At 39.0% G+C, this 24,777-nt stretch overlaps 1 protein-coding gene across 3 annotated transcripts in view; it reads right to left on the bottom strand.

The window, feature by feature from the left end:
* GALNTL6 (polypeptide N-acetylgalactosaminyltransferase like 6) overlaps positions 1-24,777 on the bottom strand; it is a 434,479-nt gene that overhangs the window by 49,417 nt on the left and 360,285 nt on the right. For all 3 annotated transcript variants that reach the window (XM_005483801.4, XM_074541294.1, XM_074541295.1), the window contains exon 6: positions 22,367-22,550. In XM_005483801.4, coding sequence (XP_005483858.2) covers positions 22,367-22,550 — 184 coding nt within the window. The remainder of the gene's footprint in view (positions 1-22,366; positions 22,551-24,777) is intronic.

Here is a 24,777-nt window from a genome sequence, read left to right as displayed (position 1 = left end):
GAGCTCTGCTAATTTGCACAGGCCATAGTGGAAACTGCTGAGCAAACCACACTGATCTCAGAGTTGGGAACCAGAATCACTACACAGTGCAAGTGAGACAACCAACCTCCTTCTCTCAAGGAGGTTGCACACTAAAATCCTCTTCTAGCTGTATAGGATACATTTCTAAGAACAGCCAGCACCTTTGGGAGCAATTCAAAAGCAGGATAACAGGAGATGATATGGCCTCAGGCTGGACTGGGTCCATTGCTGGCTTTTAGATGACTCACCAACAGAGACTGCAGCTGCCTGGCAAGCTTTTTCCCTCCTGGATCCAGATGCTCACACAGCCCAGATACTCTTGTGCCAGCACTGTCCCACTGCCTGCCATGTAACAGCACATGGATCAAGAGGGGTTGCCCCAACCTGTAGATGTCTATAAGGAAAATACTCAAGAAAAAAAAAAGAACTGAAAAAAATAACATATAAGCAATGTAACTGCATTACCTCAAACCCCAAGACACCTGTCTCCAGAAAACCTGCTTCCAGAGAAAAAATATTCTTTTGCATTTATCTAGACTAATAATATATGAAAAAAAGGTGTTATGGCTATTTTAAGAAACATCTTAAGATTTGGAGAAATTGATTTGAATCGATGCCCAAATAATTTTAAAAAATGTCTTCGAGACAGTTCTATCACTTCAGAATTACATTTGAAAGCACAAGGAAAGGTGTATCAAATCCTGAACTGGCAGGAAGGTAAGCTGAACAGTAATAAGAATAACAGTAATAAGAACTCTTCTAGTGGTGAGAAGATCACAGAATCTTCTGGGTTGAAAGGGATTCACAGGTAAATGGCCTGTACAGGGATCAAACCCACAACCTTGCCATTATTAACAATGTGCTCTAACCAACCCAGCTAATCTAATCTAGACAGGTTTTATTGTTAAGAGGGTACAAAAGAACCATCCACAAACCCATCAAAAACCAACACAAAAAACACAACGGAAAAAGTAAATCCTTAATCACAAACAATCAGAAAAATCTTTGTTAGAAATAGCAGCTACTGACCCCACTGGAACTGTAATTTCACTTGATCTCCACCACTGGCCACATCCACCACCTCAAACAAATGGGCTGTGAATCATCTAGATCATTACTGACAGATAGTCGCATTAAGTAGATGTTATTCATAGGAGGAATTGGTAATACTGTTATCATTTTACAGACTACACAAAGAGAGCTCAGTGCCTCTCATCCAATGGGTTTCTTAGCTCCTCTGAGAAATAATTCAAAGGCAGAATCAAAGATGACTCAGGGTCCACTTAAGGCCTTGAGTCCTCACTTTTCCCCACTTTCTCGGCCTCGAAGGTGGAGGCTGTCCCTGGGGTCGTGAATCCAATCTCAGTGATAGGCTCAGGTGCTGCTGCCAACCCTGACTTGCTGCCAGCACACAGATGGGCTTCAGGCCTCAGACCTGCTTCCCCCAAAGAGAAAAATTGCTCCATCTGTCCAAAAACTTGTCACCATGGGACACTAGTTCAGCCTCACAATACTTACATCACCTTTGTTCATGCTGCAGTAATCCACCTTTAATCTTTGAGATCATCATCTGTTATCTGGTGGCCGGGTCAGCACAGTTATGCTGACTGAATAAAATCTGCACACTTCCAAAGGACAGAAATCTATACTGTCTACACTGTCACTATAAACTTCTTTCTTTTTGATCTCTTGATCTGAGTCTCCTGAATTCTTGGCTTCAATCCTGTCCTACAGCTCATTCCCCAGCTCCCTGCCTAGGAAATTTTTTTTGACAGGTTCCCTGAAAAACTCTCAGGGGACGCTTCTCTCTGCAGCTGGTGTGAACTGAGGAGCATGGATCTCACCAGCAGGTCTCACTCCTGACACTTACTTTTGTAAACAAAAGCAATCCCTCACTAACAGCTAACCAGAAAGGAGACCTATGATACCATAAAGACCAAGATAATACATCTGAATGTTTTGCTAGAGAAAACATTTTCAAACCACTCATCTCCAGCTAGCAGAAGAGAAGAAAGCCCATAGAAAGTGTAGAAAAGAACAGTAATTAGGTCAGTCTGACATTTGGTGTCCTACATTTGGGAAAATATTTTCCTAAAAACTTCAGCTGTACAACAACACAGAACCTAACTTAATACACACAGTAAATTGTTGGCTGTCATTACCAGCAGTAAGACTGGAGAGTTATGGCTGTAAAGCAGCTGCTGTAACATTCAGCCATGTTCTGCTGACAAGAAGAAAAAAAAACCTAATGAAAGATTTAAAGGAAGAATGTTATGCATGAACCTTCTACGACAGGCAATTAAAATACAAATTGCAAAACACAAATAAGTACATTATGAAACACAGAACTGCAGGTCAAAGATTGAAATCATTAGCATTGACAGAGTTGCATTTAAAGCTTTAATTCTGAGGCTGTACACAGGATGCTATTCTTCTAAATGCTACACTTATAGATGAAGATAAAGTGAAACAGAACACTATGAATATTTTCTCCTCATAACTATACTTAAAAGCAGAACCACGCTTCCATTGTAATTACACAGGATGTTATTCCATTAGCAATTAATATTAGGAGCAAGTGGGAAAGCAAACAAGCCAAAGGGAAAAAATCTGCTTTCAAGTATTACTAAAAGAACTCCATTCATAACTCAGTTTTTTTATTAGTGATGAGGCTTAATCTCTCCATAGAGGCAGAAAAGTGAAATGGTCACAACTAAACAGTGTTTTGGGCTTAGGTGAAGTGGATTCCTGACAATATCTTTCAATCACTTGCTGGTGCAACTATTCCTGGAGGCTGAAATCTGCTCTACCTGGAAGGTACAATTTCTTGACAAAGAATAATAGCAAGAAAGAAAGACTAAGTACATTTTCTGAGAAGAGGAATGAGCTTCACAGAGGTCAGCATTTTGTCTTCATTGCTTCTCTTTCCAGAGCAGGAAGAACAGCTTCAAGCAAATCTGACACAGCATGCTCTGCATTAGCAGTTTTCTTCCTCCATACATCACCCTGTCTGTACCAATACCCTTTAGATACCTTGCCATTAATCTAGGAGTGGTTTATACACCTGTGTTTTCCAAGGAGAAAACTCAGCATACTCCAAATCCCAGTGCAGAAGCAACAAACAAAGCAACCTTCCTCTTCCTGCATCACACGGGAGGGATTCACCTTGAGACTTGATTTCACTTTCTGGGAGATTTAATAAATCAGAGAGAAATGGATGCAGGAGATGCACCCCCTGTTTGGGGTTTTCAAAGACACACCCTGTCTGCTGTAGGACAGACTCTAATTACAGACAGGTGCCATCTGAAGTGATGACTAAGAAGAAAATTAGGAGACAATGAAAAAAATCTTGCTATTTTTGTTTCAGTAAATTGAACAACTCTGAAATTTCACAGTAGATGTGAGCACAGGATCCATGTATGTATCCCTGGCAGTCCTTCAAGATCATCACATTATTTGCTCTGCACTAACAATAGAGATGGCTGCCAGGCAAAACTCCAAATTAATAATGTCATTCTCCACAAACTCCTGTTGCCATGAGCAATGGTGTCCACATGATGAACACCATACAAGCGAGCCAATATTCCTTCACCTCTCTGTGGAGTAATGAAGTTCACTCCACTGTCATGATCCATTCAGAGCATGTGTGTATGTATTTCATTATCAAGACAAAAGCCAACAGCCAAGTATGCAGCAAGAAATATGTGTCATATTCTTGACAAATAATGTATGTAATAAAAAGTTCTTGTTTCAGAGAAAGGAATATAATCAAGAACATTTTTTTCCTTGCATGAAAGATTTTGAGTTCAGTTTCCCAGCTACAGTTCTAGTGAAGAAGCACAGCTAATTTGTACTCTAAGTGGAGACTAATGTAAAATCTTTTAAACATATTTTCTAATAAGAAGTTAGCATACGATCTATTGCAGTAAGTAGTAGAACACAGAAATAATCCATTTTCCAGAAGTGCATGTCTTGTCTGCTGATATAAATAATCCTCTGAAATATCAATTCTTGCAAAAAATATTTTTGTTTAGAAACTGATACATGAGAAGGTTTTTCCCCAGTCACTAAACCGCTCTAGCTGAGCCTTTATACTGACCTATAATACATTTTTAGTGCTATTATATAGGAGCCTACAGTGAAAACAATTTTTTTGAAATATTATTTCACACATTCCCCAAATGTTAACTTTGAATATATTGTTTGCATTTTTCTTTGAATTACTTTACAGTATTATAAATCTTAAAACCTTTTCAAGTTAAACATTCCCTGTTATTGTAACCCTTGCAAACTGACTTTGATCACAAAAGATTTTATTATTGTTTCCCTCTTAGGAAACAAATACATACATGAAGTACATCAGTGAATTAAAAATACTCCTCCCTCCATCTCAGTTCCTAAATTAAGTCCCTTGACTGGAGAGTTCAGCAAATCACTAATCACTTTTCTTTGTCTGTGGAAAAGTAATTTTCTTAGCAAAAAAATTAACTGCACACAAGTAAACCACCATTGCCACTGAAGTTTTACACAATCCTCTGTAAAATATTAAGGGCTGATGAATTATGCCAAAGTTTTCTCCTTGATCATGTCACAGACTGCCTTTGCTGATGAAACTTCAGTAAATAAACAAAGGGGGAACAATGCTACAACTGTGAAAAACCTGCCCAGTCTCCATTGGAACAACTCAACACTAGCCTCTTAATTACTTTTTCCATATCAGAAAGGTACAATGTCCTCCCTCTCTCAGTCTTCTCTGTTCTGAACCTCCTCTGGAGTCTCCAAATGAGTATTCCATGGCTCCCAGATAGGGTGGTCAAATCTGGACATGGCAATGTGTCCATGACAGATACACAAACTGGAATATCTACCTGCAACTTTTATGGATGTTAACTCATCACACGATGAAAATGGAACTTTATTTAACAACATAATACCTTCATCCTTTCCTGTCACAGTGCTAACTAGCTATTTGCATTCACGCTTTAAATTTCTCCTCGGCGGTGGCACTCTTTGCTTTTTACTGCTGAAGTTCATGTTAGTTCCTTCTGATTATTTCTTCCATTTGCCAGGACCAAACAACACTGCATTTTGACTATCTTCTCAAAGATTTGTAAGCCCCTGATTTTGTAATTCACATAATTAATGAAGACACTCAATAAGATGTGTAGTTCTGTAGAGCCATTTCCCCCAGGGACCTGCACCAATACTTGAGACAATCTCACAGCTTAACATCAAACCATTCAGAGCTACTCTTTGGCAGAAACTTCTCAGCCTGTCATGGTCATCTGATGAAAAATAAAGATGACAAAGGTGTATCCACACTCTACCAGCTTTAGGAGAAAGCAATAATGGCAACAGCAAAAGCCTTGGAATGGAGGTCACAATCACTGCCTGCCTATTCTTTAAAATAGCCAAGTTCCTAGTACTGCTTAAGGTATCTGATGTCTTGCTGTTCCCAAAGAGAGAGCACTCCCTGCTCATTCCTCTAACCCTCCCTGCTACAGCCTGCAAGTGTGTGGTCTTAAACCCACAGAACAACAGCTTTATCTTCCTCAAATTTCTGAATTCACTCAAGCACTAGAAAACAAGACAATTTTCCTGAGTGTAGAGGGTTTTGTTGAGTTTACATGCTCCTGGAAGTGGGTACTGTAAAGTCCAGGAGAAAGCACCAAGCCACCAGTGTGACAGAATGTCCCACTGCAGGGGTATCCTCTCTTTGACCCGGTGGCAGGGAGCTCATTTTAGCCCTGTGCTTCATGGCACCACATCCCCCATGAAAGAAGGAAATTACAGTTCTGTGACAGGGTCACTTCCTGACAAGCCCGTAGTAATATTTTTTATTACATTTTAGATAACTTGAAGTACATTATTTAGTATTTTTTTACAAATTTTTGATTCAGGATCAAAGAAAGCCTTATGTACTTCATGATTACAAAATCACAGAATCATCAGGGTTGGAAGAGCCTTTCATGATCACGCAGTCTAACCATCAACCCAATGCCACCAAAACCACTCCTGAATTAGGTGGTTTAAACACAGATTAAGTATTCTATAGTATCTACCATCATCCTTTTCTTTTCCCTTCTTCCCTCATCCAGAGTGAGTCAATAAACCTCTCTTGACTGCCCCAAAACTTTTTAGCAAACATATATAACCTTGCACACCACACAAATCCTCCTCCTCACACCAGATCAGATTTACAAATCCCTGGGGTAATCCCTGCATCTGCTGTACATGGCAGAGAGCTCCTGAGAGCATGCTGAATTTTAGGATGCTTCCGAGACTCAGAAGAATATGCCCACCTCTTCCCACCAGTATCACTGGCACCCGCAATGATGCCCCACATCTGCAGGATTCTGGGTGCTTGAAATCAGAGCCACACCATCACTCCAGTTCTGGAAGAATCTGGGGAAGCCACAGAGAACACAACCTTCATCTCAAACAACTTTTCCCTGGCTCACCTCCTCTGCTTGCTGTGGTTGCTATCAGAGTGTGGTAACCCTGCCTTGAGGGCAGGAAAGTGTGTCTGCAAGGAGCACTCAGATTGATGACATTCAGTATTTCATTTGGAGAGCACCAGCTGGAGTGTGCCTGCAGCCAACTCTGACATCACTCCTGCAGGTAACTAATAGGGAAGGCCGGCTCATTTGGCTTTAAGTCTGTCCTGCAGGATGTTTTACTCAGGCATCAAGCTACATCTGACAATGATAAAACATAAGAACTCTAACAAAACATTTACCTTCATGCCAGCGTTTCTGATCCTTCTCATTTATTTGCAATAACACTGACATTTACATTCAGAAATCTCAAATTCAAAACACTTTCCTTGTTAAAATCAGCTTATTTCTTAGGCTTATTAAATATCTGCATGGTCTTTGCTCTGAGCATCTTTCCCACTTAAAATTATTTCATTAATAAGATTTTGGAATTTATCTTTATGGACCAGAAGTTCTATATTTGAACAGTTTCTGTTGTAACCAGTCAACCAAGTCACCTGGTATGATGCTGCTCTTTCTCCTTGCTTCAGAGTAAATATCCTGTTGGCCATTTGCTTTCCTATAAGGCCTGCAAACAGAAAGCTGAAATGTATTTTCCACCAGTTTTTAAGATAATAAAACTCTGTATCCATTAGCTGAAGACCAAGAGAAAGAGATTCTAGTTCCCATTAAATATTGGTGACATTTATTTTCTTAAATTTTAGGAAATGCTTAACTTTTAAAAAATAGTTCTGCCAAAGAGCTAATTAACAAGTTAATTTAAATTAAGTAAGTTATAAAGAAAGATAACAGCTGGAAAAAATGGGGGAAGAAGGCCTAAGATATGGTAGCAAAATTTGGCCTCAGGCGTGTCCTGTGTGGATACTCCTGTTTTTTAGGCTCTACAGTAAGTCACTTGTTCTGTACTTCATCTATAAAATTCAGTGTTAATATCTTTCTGGCAAGCTTCCAATCCTGAAACATCATTCCTTTTTTAGCAAAACATAGCTCCAGCAGTAAGAGTAGTAGATCAAGCACTAGCCAAAGATTCTTGTTATTATCTTGGTAAAAACAAAATTAATTTCCAAAAAAGGTAAGGAATGGAAAAGGAACAACCAAAGTACTTAGGACATGGAGAAAGGGACTGTCCTCCTGTTTCTCTCAAAAATGAGGTAGATGTAGGATAGGTCATATATCAGCATTAGTTTGTGTCGGTCTGTTTTTACATGTCTTGAAAGGTTTAACTTTTGCCCTGTTTCATACAATAGGAATTTTGGTATTAATTTGACTGAGGTTAGGGTATCTTTTCCAGAGTTTTCCAGCCCTGGCTTGCAGGTTCCTGTGAACTACAGCTGGTATTTTAAACTGCTATTCAAGTACTCACAAAACAATGAATATATAATTGGGACATTTCTTTTTTCCTGTTTTTATCCATTGCTTAGCTAATTATGCTCCAGAGACACTCTCTGGCAAAGCAGCAGCAATGCTGAATAATTCAGAAATAAGGAATATCAATGTGCAGGAAGGAAAGCTGTCATGAAAATCCCCAAGGATCTGTTTCAGCAAACAAATCTGACAGCACGCTAGCAACCAGCCCTGCCCCTGGCACTGTGATGAGCCTCTACTGCTCCAGCTATTGTTCTCATCTACAGATCTTCTGTGTCCCAGCAAGACACTCTCCAAAACACTGCATTCTTCAGACTGAGCTACCTAACTTTGAAAAATGGATTAAGGACCCCTGAGTTTACTTTTCTCATTATTGTTATATCTCTGGCAGGATGTGTACAGAGTTAACAATACTCTTACAGGGACAAAACCCAGAGAGAGGCAAAGAGGCTCAGAAAGGAGAATTGTCCAACATAATTATTAACAGATACTGACTTACAGCTAACATCAAGTTTGTTTACACAAACAGAAAATGTACAAGACACCAGAAATTTCAATTCAATTTTGAATATCAAAATGCTAGTCATCCCTTGCTAAAACTGCTCATTCCCCTGTAGGAATCCCCTGCTAAAACTGCTCACTAAAATCTTGCTCACCAGTAGCATTTGCTCATCTATGGGTTTCAGAAATTTCAGAATTATCAACTGCTATAGTTCTTCCCTTAAAATATAGGGTTTTTTCATGCCATTACACATGCAAATCACAATACAAAAATTAATTCCCCCCCACACCACAAAAAATAGTGCAATTACATCAGCTTTTTAAAACCAGAGGATCTCTGTTAAGGTAAGGTGATGACACTGAGGAGTTCAAAACAGGTTTTAACTAAGATTCACATGGATTACCTCTCCCCCCAGAAAAACTGTAGCTTAAATGTAGAGATGTTAAGTGTTGGTTATATTGGGATAGACCAAATAACTCAAAACACTCCTCTTCCCAACATACAGTATCCAAAATACTTTTGACTTCTGCCTCTAGCTTTACAATAACTGTTCCTAGTGCTATGCTACTAGTATCAATGATGTTGTTGCAAATAAGAAAGGAAACTAAAAAGCTATGTTAATTTCAGGCTTCATTAGAAATGGAAGTGGAAAAAAAAAAAGGACAATGCTTATTGAATGAAAATATATTCAAGTATTGGAAAAGCGACATCAAAGTTCTCAGGGAATCTTTCAAGTACATCTCATTCCATACACTGTGAGCCCTTTACTTTGTCAGAGCAACAACTGGATCAATTGAATATTTGCAAGAATAGCTGCCCCAGCTACCTGAGATATGCAAGGTCGGATTGCTCAGGGCTGGAAGAAACAAGAAACAGATAAGCTCTGGAAAGGTCAAACACAACTTTAAGATCTATTAGTAAAGATCTTTCCAGCAGATATAGCTCAGGTGCTGAGGATTGCATGCAGTATGATGCATACAAATCTGGCCTGCACTTTTCAAAATGGAGAGGTGAAAATAAACTTAAAGCTGTACCAGAACCACCAGAGGAATATGGAGCTTGTCTTTTATGGAAAGAGGCTGCAAAAGGTCAAGGAAGTAAAGACTGAAACCAGGAATCCTCTGACAGATCAAATATTTTTAAACAGCCTGACTGCTTTGGTGTGTTCAATAATTTCCAGAATGACTCAGTATTTCTCAAAATACTGAGAAAATTCTCAGTATTTTCAGAGAACTGAGGCATCATCTATGCTGCTGTCAAGTTGCAGGAAGCCCTCTAGTCCTGTTGGTGTTCCTGCTTTATGGGTTGAACTCCACATCTTTCTGCTTTTACCCTTTCTCTTGGAGTATTTTTTTATTTCTTATGTCTGCAATGTCATGCAGAAACATGCAGAAACTCACACATTCATTTAAGTTCCATAATTAATTCTTCCATTTTAGTCAAATGAAAGCATTCAAAAATCAGCTATCTGGAGAACCACCGAAATTGTCTCAAGGTTTCTGCTGGTGCCTATTGTTTTCAGATACAAAGCAAAGTGCTTTTCAATTTTCTTTCAGTTATCTTCCACATTTTTGGAATATTTCTGTTCCAGCTGGGTAATAGCTACTTTTATATTCAGGGCATGCTCCTATTTTGAGTTATTCTTGTAAGTATTTGAAGAAATTGCTCAGAGAAAAAAAAAAACAAATTGAAAAGAAACCTACATCGTTAGCATCTGAATTCTAGCACTGCTCAACACAAACTTCTGCAGAAAAAGATATTTAATTCTAAGTGGCTCATATGACTGTTTTCTAGATGCTCCTGATGTGGTATCTAGATCTAAATTGACATCCATAAAATTAATGGGGTGTGTGTGAATTACTATTACTCACCCCAAACAGCAGATTTCTAGTTTCACCATGCACTGTACTGTATTTATTCTCTATATGACCACTAGGCAGATTAGGTACTTTAGGTTCCTCACAATAGTTAAGATTTTACCAATGTATTTTTAGTAGGAAGCTTTTTGAAACCACAGACTTGCTAATTTAGCAGAAATTAAGTAGAAATGCCAGTCAAAAGGTTTTAAAGTGGTGGTAGACAGGACATGACATCAGTTTTCGCAGGTGAATGCCTCATCATAAAGAATGAGAAAGCAAAACCTTTGGAGAAAACTAAGGTATAAAAGAACAACCTGTGCTCTAATTTTGTGTTTTTTTAATGTTCTCACCTTCTCCCTCTGGAAATGTGGGTGAAGTTGTAGCATCTCAAAGACCAGAGAAGAACAGACAGAACCCACCTGAGGGTGCGAGGAGATATCCTGACTTGTGAGGAAAAGGAGTAAGGTCAGCTGGGATTGGGAAATATATTGTAACTAGGGCCAAAGGCTACACGCAAAATAAGTTCCAGGATTTCATTTGTCCTTTTCACAGCTGTTATCACAGTGGAGAGTCATTGTTATCTATGATCATCAGCTTCTACAAATCACTATTCTCTTCCTCTACTCTGACCTAAGGATGGCACTGTTCTGAAAGAAATTCTCACTGTCAGTCCACCTTGACTTTCAACTTTTTGTTACCAAATTTCAGCCTGTTCTTTTTGCTAAATTCTAAGCTGACATTATGATTTTTTTTTCTTCTGGATGCAGCAATAATACTGATAATCACCCAATGGGTCATCTGAGTGCTCTGCTACAAGACGTTTTTCTGATTTTCTTTTTAAAAATTATTTCTCTACTGCTATAAATCTTCTTATGCTATTAATCTTTATTGAGTCATACAGGAATAACTTTGTATAGGTGTACTGTGTACTTGGCTATTGGATGTACTCGTGCATTCCCACTGAAAGATAGATAGATAGATAGATAGATAGATAGATAGATAGATAGATAGATAGAGATCTTTTCCTGATTTAAAAATTCTGTCATATTTTTGTTATTAAGACCAAAGCTAATATGCACAGGACAAGAAGTTTAAAATCAGTGGCTTCATTATATAGTTCATATATTATAGGTGGCCAAGCAACTTTGAACAAACCTCACCAGAAAAATGTGTCTATAAATGAATAAGAAAAGGTTTAACAGGCAAAACCACTACCTCGACTTCATTTAAACTAATATTTTAAAGGGACTTTGTTGAATCAGCCAGTAGGTGGAGATGTAAGTCCAGTAAAAGCAGAAAACAACTATTTGGCAGTCCTTGATAGAACTGAAGTTTTGCATAATACAACTTAACCGAGGTTAGATTTCTTAATAAGTATGAGATGAGACAGATGAAATCTGTCTGCAGTTAAAGCCCATCTATCAGCCTTCCTTGTCTTACAGCCTAGGGCCAGCTGTGCCGGCAGAGTTTAGGAAACTTTCATTTCCAACAAACTATTTATGAAAGTAATAAGGCAAAAATAATTTCTAATAAATAAATATGTAAATTCAAGTATTTTTATAAACTGGATCAGTATTCTGCTACATCACATTAAAAAAACATGGCAGTATAAAAAACCATAATCTCAGGCCCTCCAATACTCACATTTTGATAAGTTTTGAGTCCTTTCATGCCTACAGAAATTATGAGCATGTTATTGCCTTCTGGTACATATACAAATGTTTTTAAAGTATTATCACTTCCATTAAGACAGTCACAATACTCTGTCTTGGCATTAAAAATTTATTAATCTATTAACTTACCATCATAGGAACTCATATTGGTAATTGGTTGTAATAGCAATAATACCTTGTGATTTACAAAAAACATAATCACATCTCTTAACATCATTCTTCTATAGAATAATAATATCTCTATGTAGCAGAAATGGAAATGCAAGCAAATGCAGTAAGGTAAGTGTAAAAATTAATGCAATATAGTTTATATTCAACATTTAAAATAATTCCTTTGTTTTTGTTATGTTGTTTGGTTTAAGGTCAAATGAAAACACCCCAAAACAGGGCCCATATGATTAAGCTATATTGATTAATTACACATATATGACTGACAAAGGACTGTTCACCTTGCCTGAATACCCTTTGAACAAGCCAGGAACAAAGATTGTGCTTTGAACAGTTTTGCTGTTTCAACTGTCATTCTGTCAAAAAAAAAAAAAATCCCTAAATGACAGGCTAGGCATTAAAACCATCTGCAAAGCAAAGAGCTGGGGACTTAAAACATTTCCTGTGGACTGAGAGCTTAGGGTTTGTTCTCCTTCAGGATCCTTGGGAGTCTCTTCAAAACCCCTGCCCTGTGCTCCCCAGGCAGTGGTCTGAAATCACTCCTCCAAACTACTTTCTTCCCTGCTGTTTACTTTTCCCCTGGGTATTTTGAGAGGTCCTTTGCATGTTTGCAGTGCTTTGAAAAGGAAAATTATGGTTACTGCTCTCCCACTGTGCTCTTCCTGACTTATCACCATCTCTCCACTCCCAGCTCCCTGCATGTCCACACGTCATTGGCACTCTTGGGAAAACAGAGTGGCTATTTGCCCTAGCATGAAAAAGCCAGGGAAGTTCTGCAGCATCAGCTAAACTTTCTGCTGGAGAACAAGGAGAGTGGAGGGCATGGGATCTCCTCTTTCCTTGCAGGCATCTCATTCTCTGTAGGGAGCAAATGGACTTCTGTAATTTCATGCCCACAGTGCCTCTCCAGCCCTCAAAATAACACTGATGCACCATCTTAAAAACAGAAAACATCACAGGGGTTGATTTCCCAAATAATTCACTTGAAGAGATATTTCTGTGCTGTTTTCTCACAAACAAAAGGGGTTCATTTTGAAATGGGTAAAGTTTACACAAGGATCTTGTTCCTGGACAAAGGATATTGTCTTGGCAGTTCATCAAGAAACTGATGTCAACTCTTTTGAGTCTCATTTTTAACTCGTCTATCGAGAGACATGCATAGCATTTTATAAATAAACTAACACAGCAAATTTCAGACTGTTTATCATAATTTTCACTTCACAGGTTGGAGGAGGCATTTACCTTTGCCTCTTGACAAAAACTTTTCTTCCAGCTAGAATAATGATATTTTGGTTACTTACATGAAAATGAAACAGATGCTAGTTTGTCTGGGGATAATTCAGAATAAGGTACTCATCAGGTCAATACCTATACTGAACTCTCCTAAGACTGTAAACAAAAAATGTTTTCACTTTTCTCACTCAAGTCTGAGATAAATAACCTGATTCACAGATAAACTGCCAGGGTTAAAAACTGCAGAAATATGGAAGGTACATAATTAATGTAACAGAGATGCAAAACCTACTGATATCCTATAATCCAAAATCAAAATGGAAATTGTCTTGAGATCATCTGCAGACACTGTCCTGTATCTGATCCAGTTCAATGTTGCATAAAAGCTGCAATTCAGCAGCTCCGTGGAGTGGAGGGCTTTGTGCATAACTGGATCAGATTGGAACATGTGTCCATGGAGTCCTAGCCTTGATCTCAAGGATGGAAACAGATCTGAAGAGTAAGCTGCTATTGTGCGGTAAATCAGATGCCATCTACAGGATGTGAAGGAATTCTTCGGTATCATTTTATAAAGGTTTGCTTAGCAGGAAACTGGCAAATTTTCAAGGGCCACAGTGTGGAACAGGCTGCATTTCTGGCTGAGAAAATGGATTATTGGAAAGCCAGGAACTCTGCAAGTCTCGATTTCAGGCATGGACCAAACAGACAGTATTATAATCGGGATTTAGAACAGAATTTGCCACTTGCACAAACCTCAAGTAAAGCTCAAGTAACATCACAATAGGCTGTAAACAACTGGAGGGTTAAGCAGAATTTAAAAATCATAGCAAATTGGAAAAGTGAGGTAAAGAAAGGAAAAAAAATATTTCCAAATGTGCAGATACAAAATATCACACTGATCTATGGATATGAAGACAGATCACTCTTTTGGACATGGCAGTTGAAATAGATATGAATATAAATGCCTTGCCTTTACACATGTAAAATCTGAATTACAAGAGGAGGATGATGAATACTTGGCTAGATACCAGTTCTGCAGAAAATGATGAGGAGGTTACACCAGAGCACAAGCCTGGCATGAATCAATACTGTCAAGGAAATGCAAACAGGAACATAGTCCTGAGAGAGGCAAAGTCACCCATCTATTCCACCAGGCAATGGTAAGACTTTGGCTGGTGCTGTAGGTTCTCAGGATGAAAACAGTCTGCAGAGGAGCAAAGATAATCATAGGAGATCTAGAAAACATTATTTATTAAGAGAGGCTGAAAGAAAGAATATAATTTACTTGAAAATGAACAATGAACTTATCTGACATGATTCCTCAAGTACTTAAAAGCTCTGCTCCCACTGTGCAGTGTAAGTGATTAAAAAGGTGAAGGGGTTAAAGCTGTGGCAGGAAAATTTCTGATTGGATATTGTAAGAATAGTACTGAAACACTGGCTATATACAAATTTCTTTCCTATCTCCTCTTTTTTTATGCTTCCAGCACACACTGCATTGACAGCCTAATTTTTTCAGAATGGAAGCCAGAAATATCTCATTACCTCAGGGCTACACCAAGATAGCTGGATAGGCAGAATTATTCCATGCAGAGTCAAAAAAAATCAGAAGGTATATATTGGCAAGTGAGGATGCTTCTATGTCATGCCTGGTTGATTGCTGCCTCTGAAAAGAAACAAACCACGGGCACTGGAGGAAAGGACTGTGATACTGTGGAGCTCCTGCAGACCTCACAGAGCAAGGGGTAAACAACACACACATCCCACCCTGGACAGATGCTAAAGAATATTAATAAACCTGGGCCAATGAACATGTATGGAACTTGCATCAATGGACACATTTGAAAGTGGTTTGGCACAGCCCAATCCCATCAAACTAATTGGTTCCGGCTTTGTGCTTTTTTCTGTTGGAAGCAAATGCAGCACTAGACTGAGGTTTTAGACAGCAGCAGATCATTCTTTAAATAAACCACAACAACCAAGTGGATGCAGAGGTTGCTCCCAAATTTATGCTGATAAACACTATAAAATGTAAGAAAGGATGATGGTTTTCTCTTTCTTAGAATCAATAGGTGTCACCAAATTCTGCATTAAAGTTCTAGAGAAAATGGCTCTAAACATATAAATAAGAATAGAAAGAAATGCTTAAAAAAGGTGACATTTTTCTTTATGGAAAACTGTTCAGACATGATTTTATAATTTTGAAAGTGAAGCCATCTGTATCAACAGTATGGTGATAGTTTTAAATAGCCCACCTGTATGCACTGAGCAACTTAGTTCAGTCTTCTTCTTGGCCACCATCCTAGTCTTTTTTATGTAAAGATGTATTAAAATCATGCCCAGAAGCTACTTAATTTTCCAATTACTGGCATTCTATGAATCTGCCCCAGTATATGGGCATATAGACTGTCAAGCTCCAAAGTCGATACTTGTGTGAAGTAGCAGGCTAATAGCTCTAGAAGGATTATACTCAGGGTGTTTATATTTTTATGCTAAATATGTCGGCCCAAGTATTAAAGAAAATTGGATATATGAGTTTAGGCATTAGGAAAAAAATTAGTACTCTGTCTTGGCTGTCATGAGCCACAATGACCATTCAAGTGAAAGGTGGTGTATCAAATCTGAATCTACCCAATTCATCTAGCATGAAGAACTTGATTAGTGATTGATTTCCTTGATTAAAAATTAAAATTAAACCACCAGCAGCATTTTATCCTTGATTTTTTTTTTCATTCTGATAGGTTACACACTCTGTAGAGTCCTCTCTGTACTGGTCCTCAGAGAAAATGTACTGGTTGTACCATACCTCTGCACTGAAATCCTATCAAAGGCAGGAGAAAATGATTCAATATGAGCATACGCATATCCACAAATTCTATGTTAGTGTCAATATCTCTCATTGAAAAAAATTCTGAGATTTCAAGGGGCCATGGTTAGATGACAGTTGGTAAAAGCTATTTTTATATCCACTATTGTTATCTCCACCAGCAGTCTTTTACAGACCATAGCTTGTCAAAACAATAATTCAAGACCATAACTTACACAAACTAGCACTAGTTGGAGACTGCTTCACTGTAGAATAATTCCTTTGCATAAAACATTCCTGCTGCACAGTTCAAAATAGTAGATTATACTCAGGCTTTAAAAAAATAGATGATTGTTTCTGGTTGTGAGAGGTTTTATGAATATGTTTATAGGCAGAAATCAGCCATAAAAGACATAGGCTATAAAGCTCCGGGAGCTATAGAACAGAAATCATTGTCCAAAGCACTTCCTGAACTTCAGAAAATGATAATAAAATTGTAAAAGTACTTGTCAGGTTTGAAACGTAGTCTTAGCAAAGGCTTTCTTTGCACGAACATGTTGTAAAAAGTATGTATTTAAATACTGAAAGTACGGAGCTGCAGAAAAAGAGTATTTCTGAGAGGATATCAAATTCAAAAAAAAGAGCACCAGGATGACAGTTTGCAAAATAATAATGTGATTTTAGGTACGCAATTCAACAGAATACATCAAGTAACCGTCCAATCTTTACACACAACTAGCTATGTTAGGGTCATAAATTATATTCAAGGTTGAGAGCCAGTGATGCAAGGGAAAGGAAAAATGTACTGATTACCCAATTTTATCCCTTAAGCATGTCCAAAATTTTACCCAAAAGTACATCCATTAAATATAAGTGGCTCCCATTACTGTGAGAGCCTTGTGATGGTGGAGTGATTCTATTTCTATATTATAGATAGGAAACTCAGTATAGGAACTAAAATGTCAGATCTTACAAAGTTGTTTCTACTTGCTTGAATAGCCCAGTATTTGCAAAACTGCTGTCCTAGTCCTTTGCTAGAGTTACAAGTCTCCTCAGCTCTGTCTCCCTTCAGGGAGGTCTGGAGATCACAGCTCTACACTGGAAGGCAAAGAACTCTTGGAAAGTAGGGAGTGGCCACACACTGAAACACTCCTAACTTCCTCAGATAGGTACTAGGAGTCTTGGCATCCAGTAAATGGCACAACAGTTCTCTCATTGGTGAAATTTTCCATCTTGAGATGCAATTCAACAGTAATGTTGTTAGGTCTAACCTGCACCTTTCTCTCCTTCCTGCATCATAAAGTTACACCACCATAAAACTGCTCCAAGGAGTTCTTCAGCCCCTTCCAAATAGTTTTTTGAGTTGAAATTATGTTTTTTGTCTGGTTAAAAGTATGTTGCAGCTGGCATGAAATGGATGCCAGTTTGAGATCAGGCATGTGGTACCATGAATTGCTATAATGTAAGTGCTGCCAGGAAATAAAGAGTGGTCATCCCCAGCAGGCCTGAGCATATCAAACCTCCACTTTGAACTTCCACAGAGCTTTTAGCTCAGACAGGCTATTAAATCATATAATCTGACATGCTGTACATCACAGTCCATTACAGTAACAAGGTTATCCCATTAGTTTAAGTGGGGATTGCTTGGGTTAGGCAAGCTGTGCTGGAGACCAGAGAGCCTGCACCATGGAAAGGAACAGACACAGAGGAGCGTGCTCTCATGTCCCAAACCTAAGTGTCCTGTAAGGGCAAGCTCCCAAACCTCTGCTGAGACAGAGGAACGAACCAGCCGGAGATGATAAGCCAAGATGACCCTTGCCACAAAGCAGATAAACATCTCTGGTCCTCCCTGCTTATAGACTCCAATAAAATGTTCCAAGTGATCTCCAGTTCTGCTGAATGATCACCGATTCTGGGATCAAGACAGTGAGCATCATCATGACATAATCATGGTTCCACAACTGTCTGACAATTTCCCACCATGCATCAGAACACCAATTTGAGTTGCTTGCACAACCCCAGATGCAGCAGAAGAAAATAGCATGAAGCACTCTTCAGAGTATATTCAGGTAGTCGTACACAAATTGCAAGACAAAAATCACTACAGTCACTATGATGATCTGCAACGGGGACAGATCAGTTAAATGCAATATAAAACCTCTCATTTGTGTAGCACATGAAAAAGGGAAATCAAAGAGTTCACAGACTTAGTGTCTGCATGAGGAGGCAACCTTATTAGAGAAACCCAGATTCCATGCCTAGAAGGATTCAATATATCCTGAAAAATAGTCACAGAGATATTTCAAAAAACTCGCTAATCTTAAAAGCTACATGAGATCCATTTATGGAATAGTTGTTAAGCTTTCCTATACGCTGCAGTGAGCATAGAAAAATATCCAATAATTCATATGGGAGCTTTGACTGAAAATACATTTTAAATGGCTGTAGTTCGGTTCAGTGAAACCTATGGGAAATTTGGCATGGCCAGTGACAAACTATATGTAAAACAAACTGATAAAATTCATGCATGAATGCTGCCTGATCCAAGTGCAGTTACAAATTTGTGATATGACTCCCCAGCTAGTACATCATCTGCACCTGAATTTCACACTGGAAGCTTTTGAGAGCGTTTTACAGTCTTAAAGCCATAAACATCAAGCCAAATCTTGGTGTAAAGCTACTTGTTGTGAACAACTGCAGAGGGCCTGAGAATGGGTGAGAGGAACACCATTTCTGAGTGTACTTCTGAGTGTACATCAGAAAAAGCTGAGAGCTGCAGTGAAGCTCCAAGTTCTGTCACAGCAAAGGATGGAGATGCTGTCCCAAGTGGCACTGCAGACATGGGAACAATAAATCAAGACTACACTCACACCACAAATGAATGAAAATCTCTCTTCTTCACAGGAAGCATTTTGAACTGGAAGACCGTGTTGAGATAGATGGTGTCTAATGGGAGAGCACCTGGTCAAAACTGACCACAATGGGATACTATTAGAAAAAAATTAAAATGTGGGAAAAGATTAATTCCAGAGCACTAGCTGAGCTGGCATTGGAGCTCAGTAAGATTCGTGCTCCTGCCATACCAAGAGCCTACCTGCCAACACTTCAGCTGCTTGTGTCAGCTGCAAACACGCTGCTGGTGTGTGCTGCAGCAGGACTTTGATCATGTGCAGATGGAAAGCAAATGTACCATGCAGATAATACAACAACTGCTCTTAGGTCTTCTGTAGTTTGATCTGGTTTTATGTACATTATTTCTTAGGCTGATGTGACCTTTTCTGCTTCACACATATACTGCGATGGCATTTTAAGTGAAGGGAAAAACTCATCAGCACACTTTTTGGATCATGTATCCATTATTTGCTGGTGTTTTACTAAAAATGCTGGCAATTTTCCAGTTCATTAGGGATCATCTCAGATCTGACTCTGCTGGCAAGAAATAGAACTATTACGATATCAACAGTAAAATATTTAACCTAAATTAAAAAAAAAAATCCCTACTGCTTGCAAAACAGTAGCATAATAATTATGGTGCTGGCTGAAGCAATTTCTAGTTTTAGTGCATATGTAACTAAAGGAAAACTGTTCTGTATCTTTTATTTCACAGAAGCTGTCTTGGTCAATTAAGTTACTGATAGGTAAAATTACTGATAGGTAAAATGGTTTGCAACATTTACTGTATTTGTTGTAAGCAAGGTATTAAAAACTTGAGGTCTCAGCAGAGAAGGCCATAGGAGAGAAGCAGTACTGACTTCGAATTAGAAAATAAACTTTCCCCTAAGCAAAATTCATACTGATTATTTAAAACACATCTATTCCCATTTGCCATCTTGGGCAGAGGGTACTTTTAAGCAAGCATATTGTCCTAGCTCAGCCAGCCTTCAGTCCTGCTGGCATGTGTGGGGACAGACATGATGGCTCCTCATGTGCTGCTTTCCCAGCAGCATCGCTCTGATGTGCATCCTGCTATGGGGAAAACAAAGGGAGACTCTCGCTGATTTGTGCTAGAACAGGGAGGTCTTTGCACCTGACAAGTACTCAGATTACAAGAGATTTATAGGCTGCACTGTACTATATCTTGTTCCTTGAGAAGCCATTTATCTGCCTGTGTCTCACACTGGCAGGGCAAGGTGGGTATCAGCTGCTGCCATGCTGAGTGGAACAGCAGTTCATGCAAAGCCACCACATCTATTCTGTACTGCACAAAACCTTGTCTTTCTAGGAAGCTTCCTATGAGAGATTCCTCTTTAGTCCTCTCTTGTCTTCGCAACAAGATTCTACAAGATCCAAACTACAAACAGCAAATGTGAAACAACTGATAAGCAACCCTGTGGCTACGCTGGCAATAGAGAAGTTTTACTTACACAAACTTTGAAAGCTGAACCAAACTATACAAAGGTTACTTTCAGTAAGTGCCAAGAAACTACAACGGCTCAGAGGACCAAGGATGCTTAGAGCAATTGAATATCTAGCAGCTCTGGAGCGCTATGTGATTGCACTAGCTGTGTCCGTGTTGTGGAATGGTGTAGCAGGGCATCTGGCCCCTCAGAAGAGCTTATCTGTGTCTTGTTAGCTGGTGAACTCAGGGCATCTTGCCCTTCATGAGAGCTTGCTAATTGGTGAAATAGCCCAGTCAAGACAGCTTGTCTTGCAGTGACTTTTTTTTGATGCCATGGAAGTAATGTTTCTTGCTGTGGAAGTGAGATCTAGAAAGGAAGCTGGAATTTCTGACTAACAGTTCAATTTACAAACTATAAAAGCTACATCAAACTTTCACAAAGCAGAAATCTTCTGCATACTCCCTGGAAATCTGGGGGGCTTTCTCTCCAAACCTGGGATGCCTCCCTTAAGGTTACCCTCCTGGGAGCTGAGTGAAAGCACTCTGTACGCTATTGTTATTTTGGCAGTAAATTACATTGACTCCTAATTTACACTAGTTCTTTGCCAGGTTAAATATAGGTACCTCGATATTGTGCACTGTTTTATGTAATCTACTAGTTCTCTTTGTTTTATACTGTGTAATAAGTAGCTCTCTTCAAGGCCTTTTGACTGTGGTTGCCTATCTATTAAATGAATAACTAATTTTATAATAAACCTGATCTGTTGTCCTGAGAACTTGCAGGCTGAAGCGATTTTAGGTGCGGGCCATACTAAATTTAAACTGCTGTCAAAAATCTGAGACGAAAGCAGGGCTTGCCTGAATCTCCCACCCGATCAGTGACAAGTGGTCACATTGGCACCTGATGTCAAGTACTTCACTGGCACTTATGCTAATGCAAGATGAAGACCGAAGGGCCTGGATGGAGATAAGCAAAAAGGAACAAGTAGAAAAATGAAAATGAGCCCACAAATATCACAGTTACCTACTCCTCCCTGCTGGTCATTCCCTGGATATTAGGGTCAGAGTTCTTCTGTTGCTATTGTTTCCACGTTTTGCTTTGGGAAGGGGAGAACGCTGAGGTTTCAAACTGCCATAACCTACAGTGTGGTGGCTCAGCCAGGGCTAATGAAGGTCAGAGCCTGCCCTAATGGCAGCTCTGCTCGGTTGTGCCTGTGTGAGACCTGGGGACTTTCCCACATTAGAACCATGTCTGTCTGTCTGTCCTTTCTCTTTTGATAAGGATTAATCCAAGCTGAGCTTACATGAGAATAATTATAAGAAGAGATAAGAAAAAAGGATGTACCTTTGTGAAAAGAAGGAAGATAACTTCTGTGAATGAGCTGATCTCTACAATACTGGGATCAGAGGCTGTCTTATCTAAAACTATTTACAAATCATCTTGACAGTGTTCGGGTTTGACAGCTCTGTGTTTAAGTTGCAGCACTGCATATACAGCAGCCATATCACCAGTTATAAACAAAGCATCTGCTGGTGTAACGTGGACTCAACTGCGGGTGCATATATTGCATCAATCGCCAGCAAATAAAACATTAAATAAAATTTCTGTGAAATAAACAGAATTCCTGCCATTACAATCACTTCTCTGATGCCAGTACTTAACTACAAGTATGTGCCTGTCTGTTATGTACAGTCACTGAGTCAAGTTGTGTTTCCATGCACAGCTTGTGAATTCTACAAATAGTTGCCTTGATCTTTTTCCTAGTTTTCAGGTGTTTTCTTCTATTACCTTTCATTAGCAGAAAGTGACCTACATGGAAATGCCTGGGCTTGGATTCTGCTACAGTTACACTTTTTGCTTGCCCTTCTTCATGTTCCCACTCTCCCCTTTATCGCTACTTACTCAAAGGGGTCGCTGGGATCAGCTCTCTGGAGCTCTGGAGGAATCGGGATTCTCTTGTAGTACATTTCCCAGTCAAAAGCTCCTCGCATGGCATCCCCCGCCTGCGCCTCGTAGCCAAAGTGGTTGTGGTCAATGACATCGATCATGGGACACACGATGGTTTTGTGGTTAAGTGCAATCTGGTCTGAAAAATGAAAGTAGAAAATAGGAAACGGCATGTCTAGTCAAGCCATCTATCATATTACTGCAAAGTGAATCCCACAGGTTTCTGATGTTTGAAGATTGCTTGCTTTGTGCCCTGTGGTCTCCCAATAATTTAATCTTTCCAATCTGTATCAAACCTTTCTTTAAAGTAGAATTAATGCAGTTGGGGAACAATTAGAAGTATTTATGGTTCCTTAAAAGGAAGCACATCCCTGTGAGACCCACAGGAGTCCAGTCATCTGCATCTCTCTCTCATTGCTATGCCAAGCTGTCCCCAGTCTGTCAGCTATGGAGCAGGCCAGCAAGCAAATGGTAAAAATACTCCCTCATCTGTAAGGAGTCTGTTTGGGAACCCCCTGAGAGAGAGATTTATTCCTAAATGTGAATTTCAGCCAACCATTCAGTCACTGTTCCTGTGGCCTGCAGAGTGTATCAGCTTTGAAATCAAATGGTCCAAATTAAAGGGAAACTCCAACACAAAGAGAAAAACAGAGCTTGCATCCTTTTTTTTTGCACCAATCTTTGAGTTCTAAAGAAGGCTCCACAGTATTATTCTTACCTGCTTTCTAAAGAAAGGACTTTAGTTTTGCTTTTAAAAAAAATTAGAACTGTGAGACTAAATCAAATTCCCATCCCTAGCATAAGCTCAGCTCGGCCTGAGTCTGCTTTGGTGAATCCTATTGCTTAATCCTATAGAGCTCCTCTGAAAAGAAAGACAAGTAAAGAAGACAGGCCAACATCAAGAACTAGGCAGAGGAATAATGGTTTGAAATGAGGCAGTATAGAGAAAACCTATAGCAGTGTTGACATGAAAGGACTGTAAAAAATTACCCATGAACCCTCAAAAAACCCCTAAAACCTTAACATTCCAAGTACAAAGCTTTTTCTCTGAACGGCAGCTTAGATCCTCTATATTATTTAGTACATTTTAGGGCCTATATGAAAAATTTGGGTTTTCTTTTTTGATTTTGTTGTTTAGATTTCACTGATGCTTGATAATACCCTAAAAATAATCAGAGGGCTGAGTGTGGATTGAACACTTAGCTAGGAAGGCAGGTAATACTGGTATAATGATTAATAACACAGATTCTGCTTCCATGCTTCTGCAGGACTGGAGCTAAGAAAAAAAGTTTATTTTCACAAAACATCAGGGTCTTTATATTTATTCTCAGAAGTTTAAGTTTAGAAATCAAGGATCAATGCTTCTAGTGAGAAATTACTGTGACTGGAAGTTGAGCCTGTTCTTAACATCCTTATTCTTTAATAGTGAAATAAATTTAAAGCACAGGATCTCACAAAATTCTAGGAAACTCATCACAGAGATAATGGCTGCATTACTGTTGCTACTGCCAAATATAATTACACTCACTGGCACACTGTACAGTGTTATCTGTGATCATTATATAAAGTCACTTTTACATAATCTCTTTCCTGTGATGGCCCTCCTAATAGTTATAGGGCTTATAACAATCTGTCTCTGATCCCCCTTTCTAAATTGGTTGGAGTAGAGAAACTAAATGGGATTGATTTTTCTGAAGCAGGTCAAAGGTAGACTCTTAATGCTTTACCATCCTTCTCTTCGTCTTTAAAAACTGCTATCTTTAAATACACTGAAGGATTTGAAATCTCCCAGTCACATGTAGATAGCCAGGGGGAGATTTTTTTTGAGCAATGCTCAAGTTCAATCCCAGTCTTCATTTCTGCAACTCTCTCAAGAATTCTGCAAGTATGATGATGCTTACCTGCTGTTGTGTATTTCTGCAGAACTTACCTCTCAGCCTCCAAAATATTTTAGAGAGAAGGAACCACAGGAAAATCTTGTCTTTTGATAAAACCAGGGTGTTTGCAGTTGTGTACACCAAAAGTAACCGTAACTGAAAACAACTGTGGCTCAGCTCCACAAAGCCATTCAGATACCCTAAAAGTACTGAAATAACTCAGTCTTTTTTTGGCCTAAAAGCTGATAGTTCATTCTGAATATGTAAGTTAGATACTTAAATAGCTCTGAGAACCATCTTTAAGTGATTGCTCTTGGTTCCTCACCCCCTTCCCCAACCTCTAACTTTCAAGGTCTCATTTGGAACAAAACCTGGTTTGGAACAGTAGAAACTACTGCTCCTCTCAGCAAAGACAGCCAGTCCAGAGCAGGGCTGAACTATGTACTTGCTGAGGATTTTTCACTACACATGCCAGATTCAGTCAGAGCT

The sequence above is a fragment of the Zonotrichia albicollis genome, chromosome 5 (genome assembly GCF_047830755.1).
Source record: "Zonotrichia albicollis isolate bZonAlb1 chromosome 5, bZonAlb1.hap1, whole genome shotgun sequence".
Classification (NCBI taxonomy): Eukaryota; Metazoa; Chordata; class Aves; order Passeriformes; family Passerellidae; genus Zonotrichia; species Zonotrichia albicollis.
The sequence above is the reverse complement of the archived record's forward strand: the minus strand, read 5'-3'. Positions and strand labels throughout refer to the sequence as shown.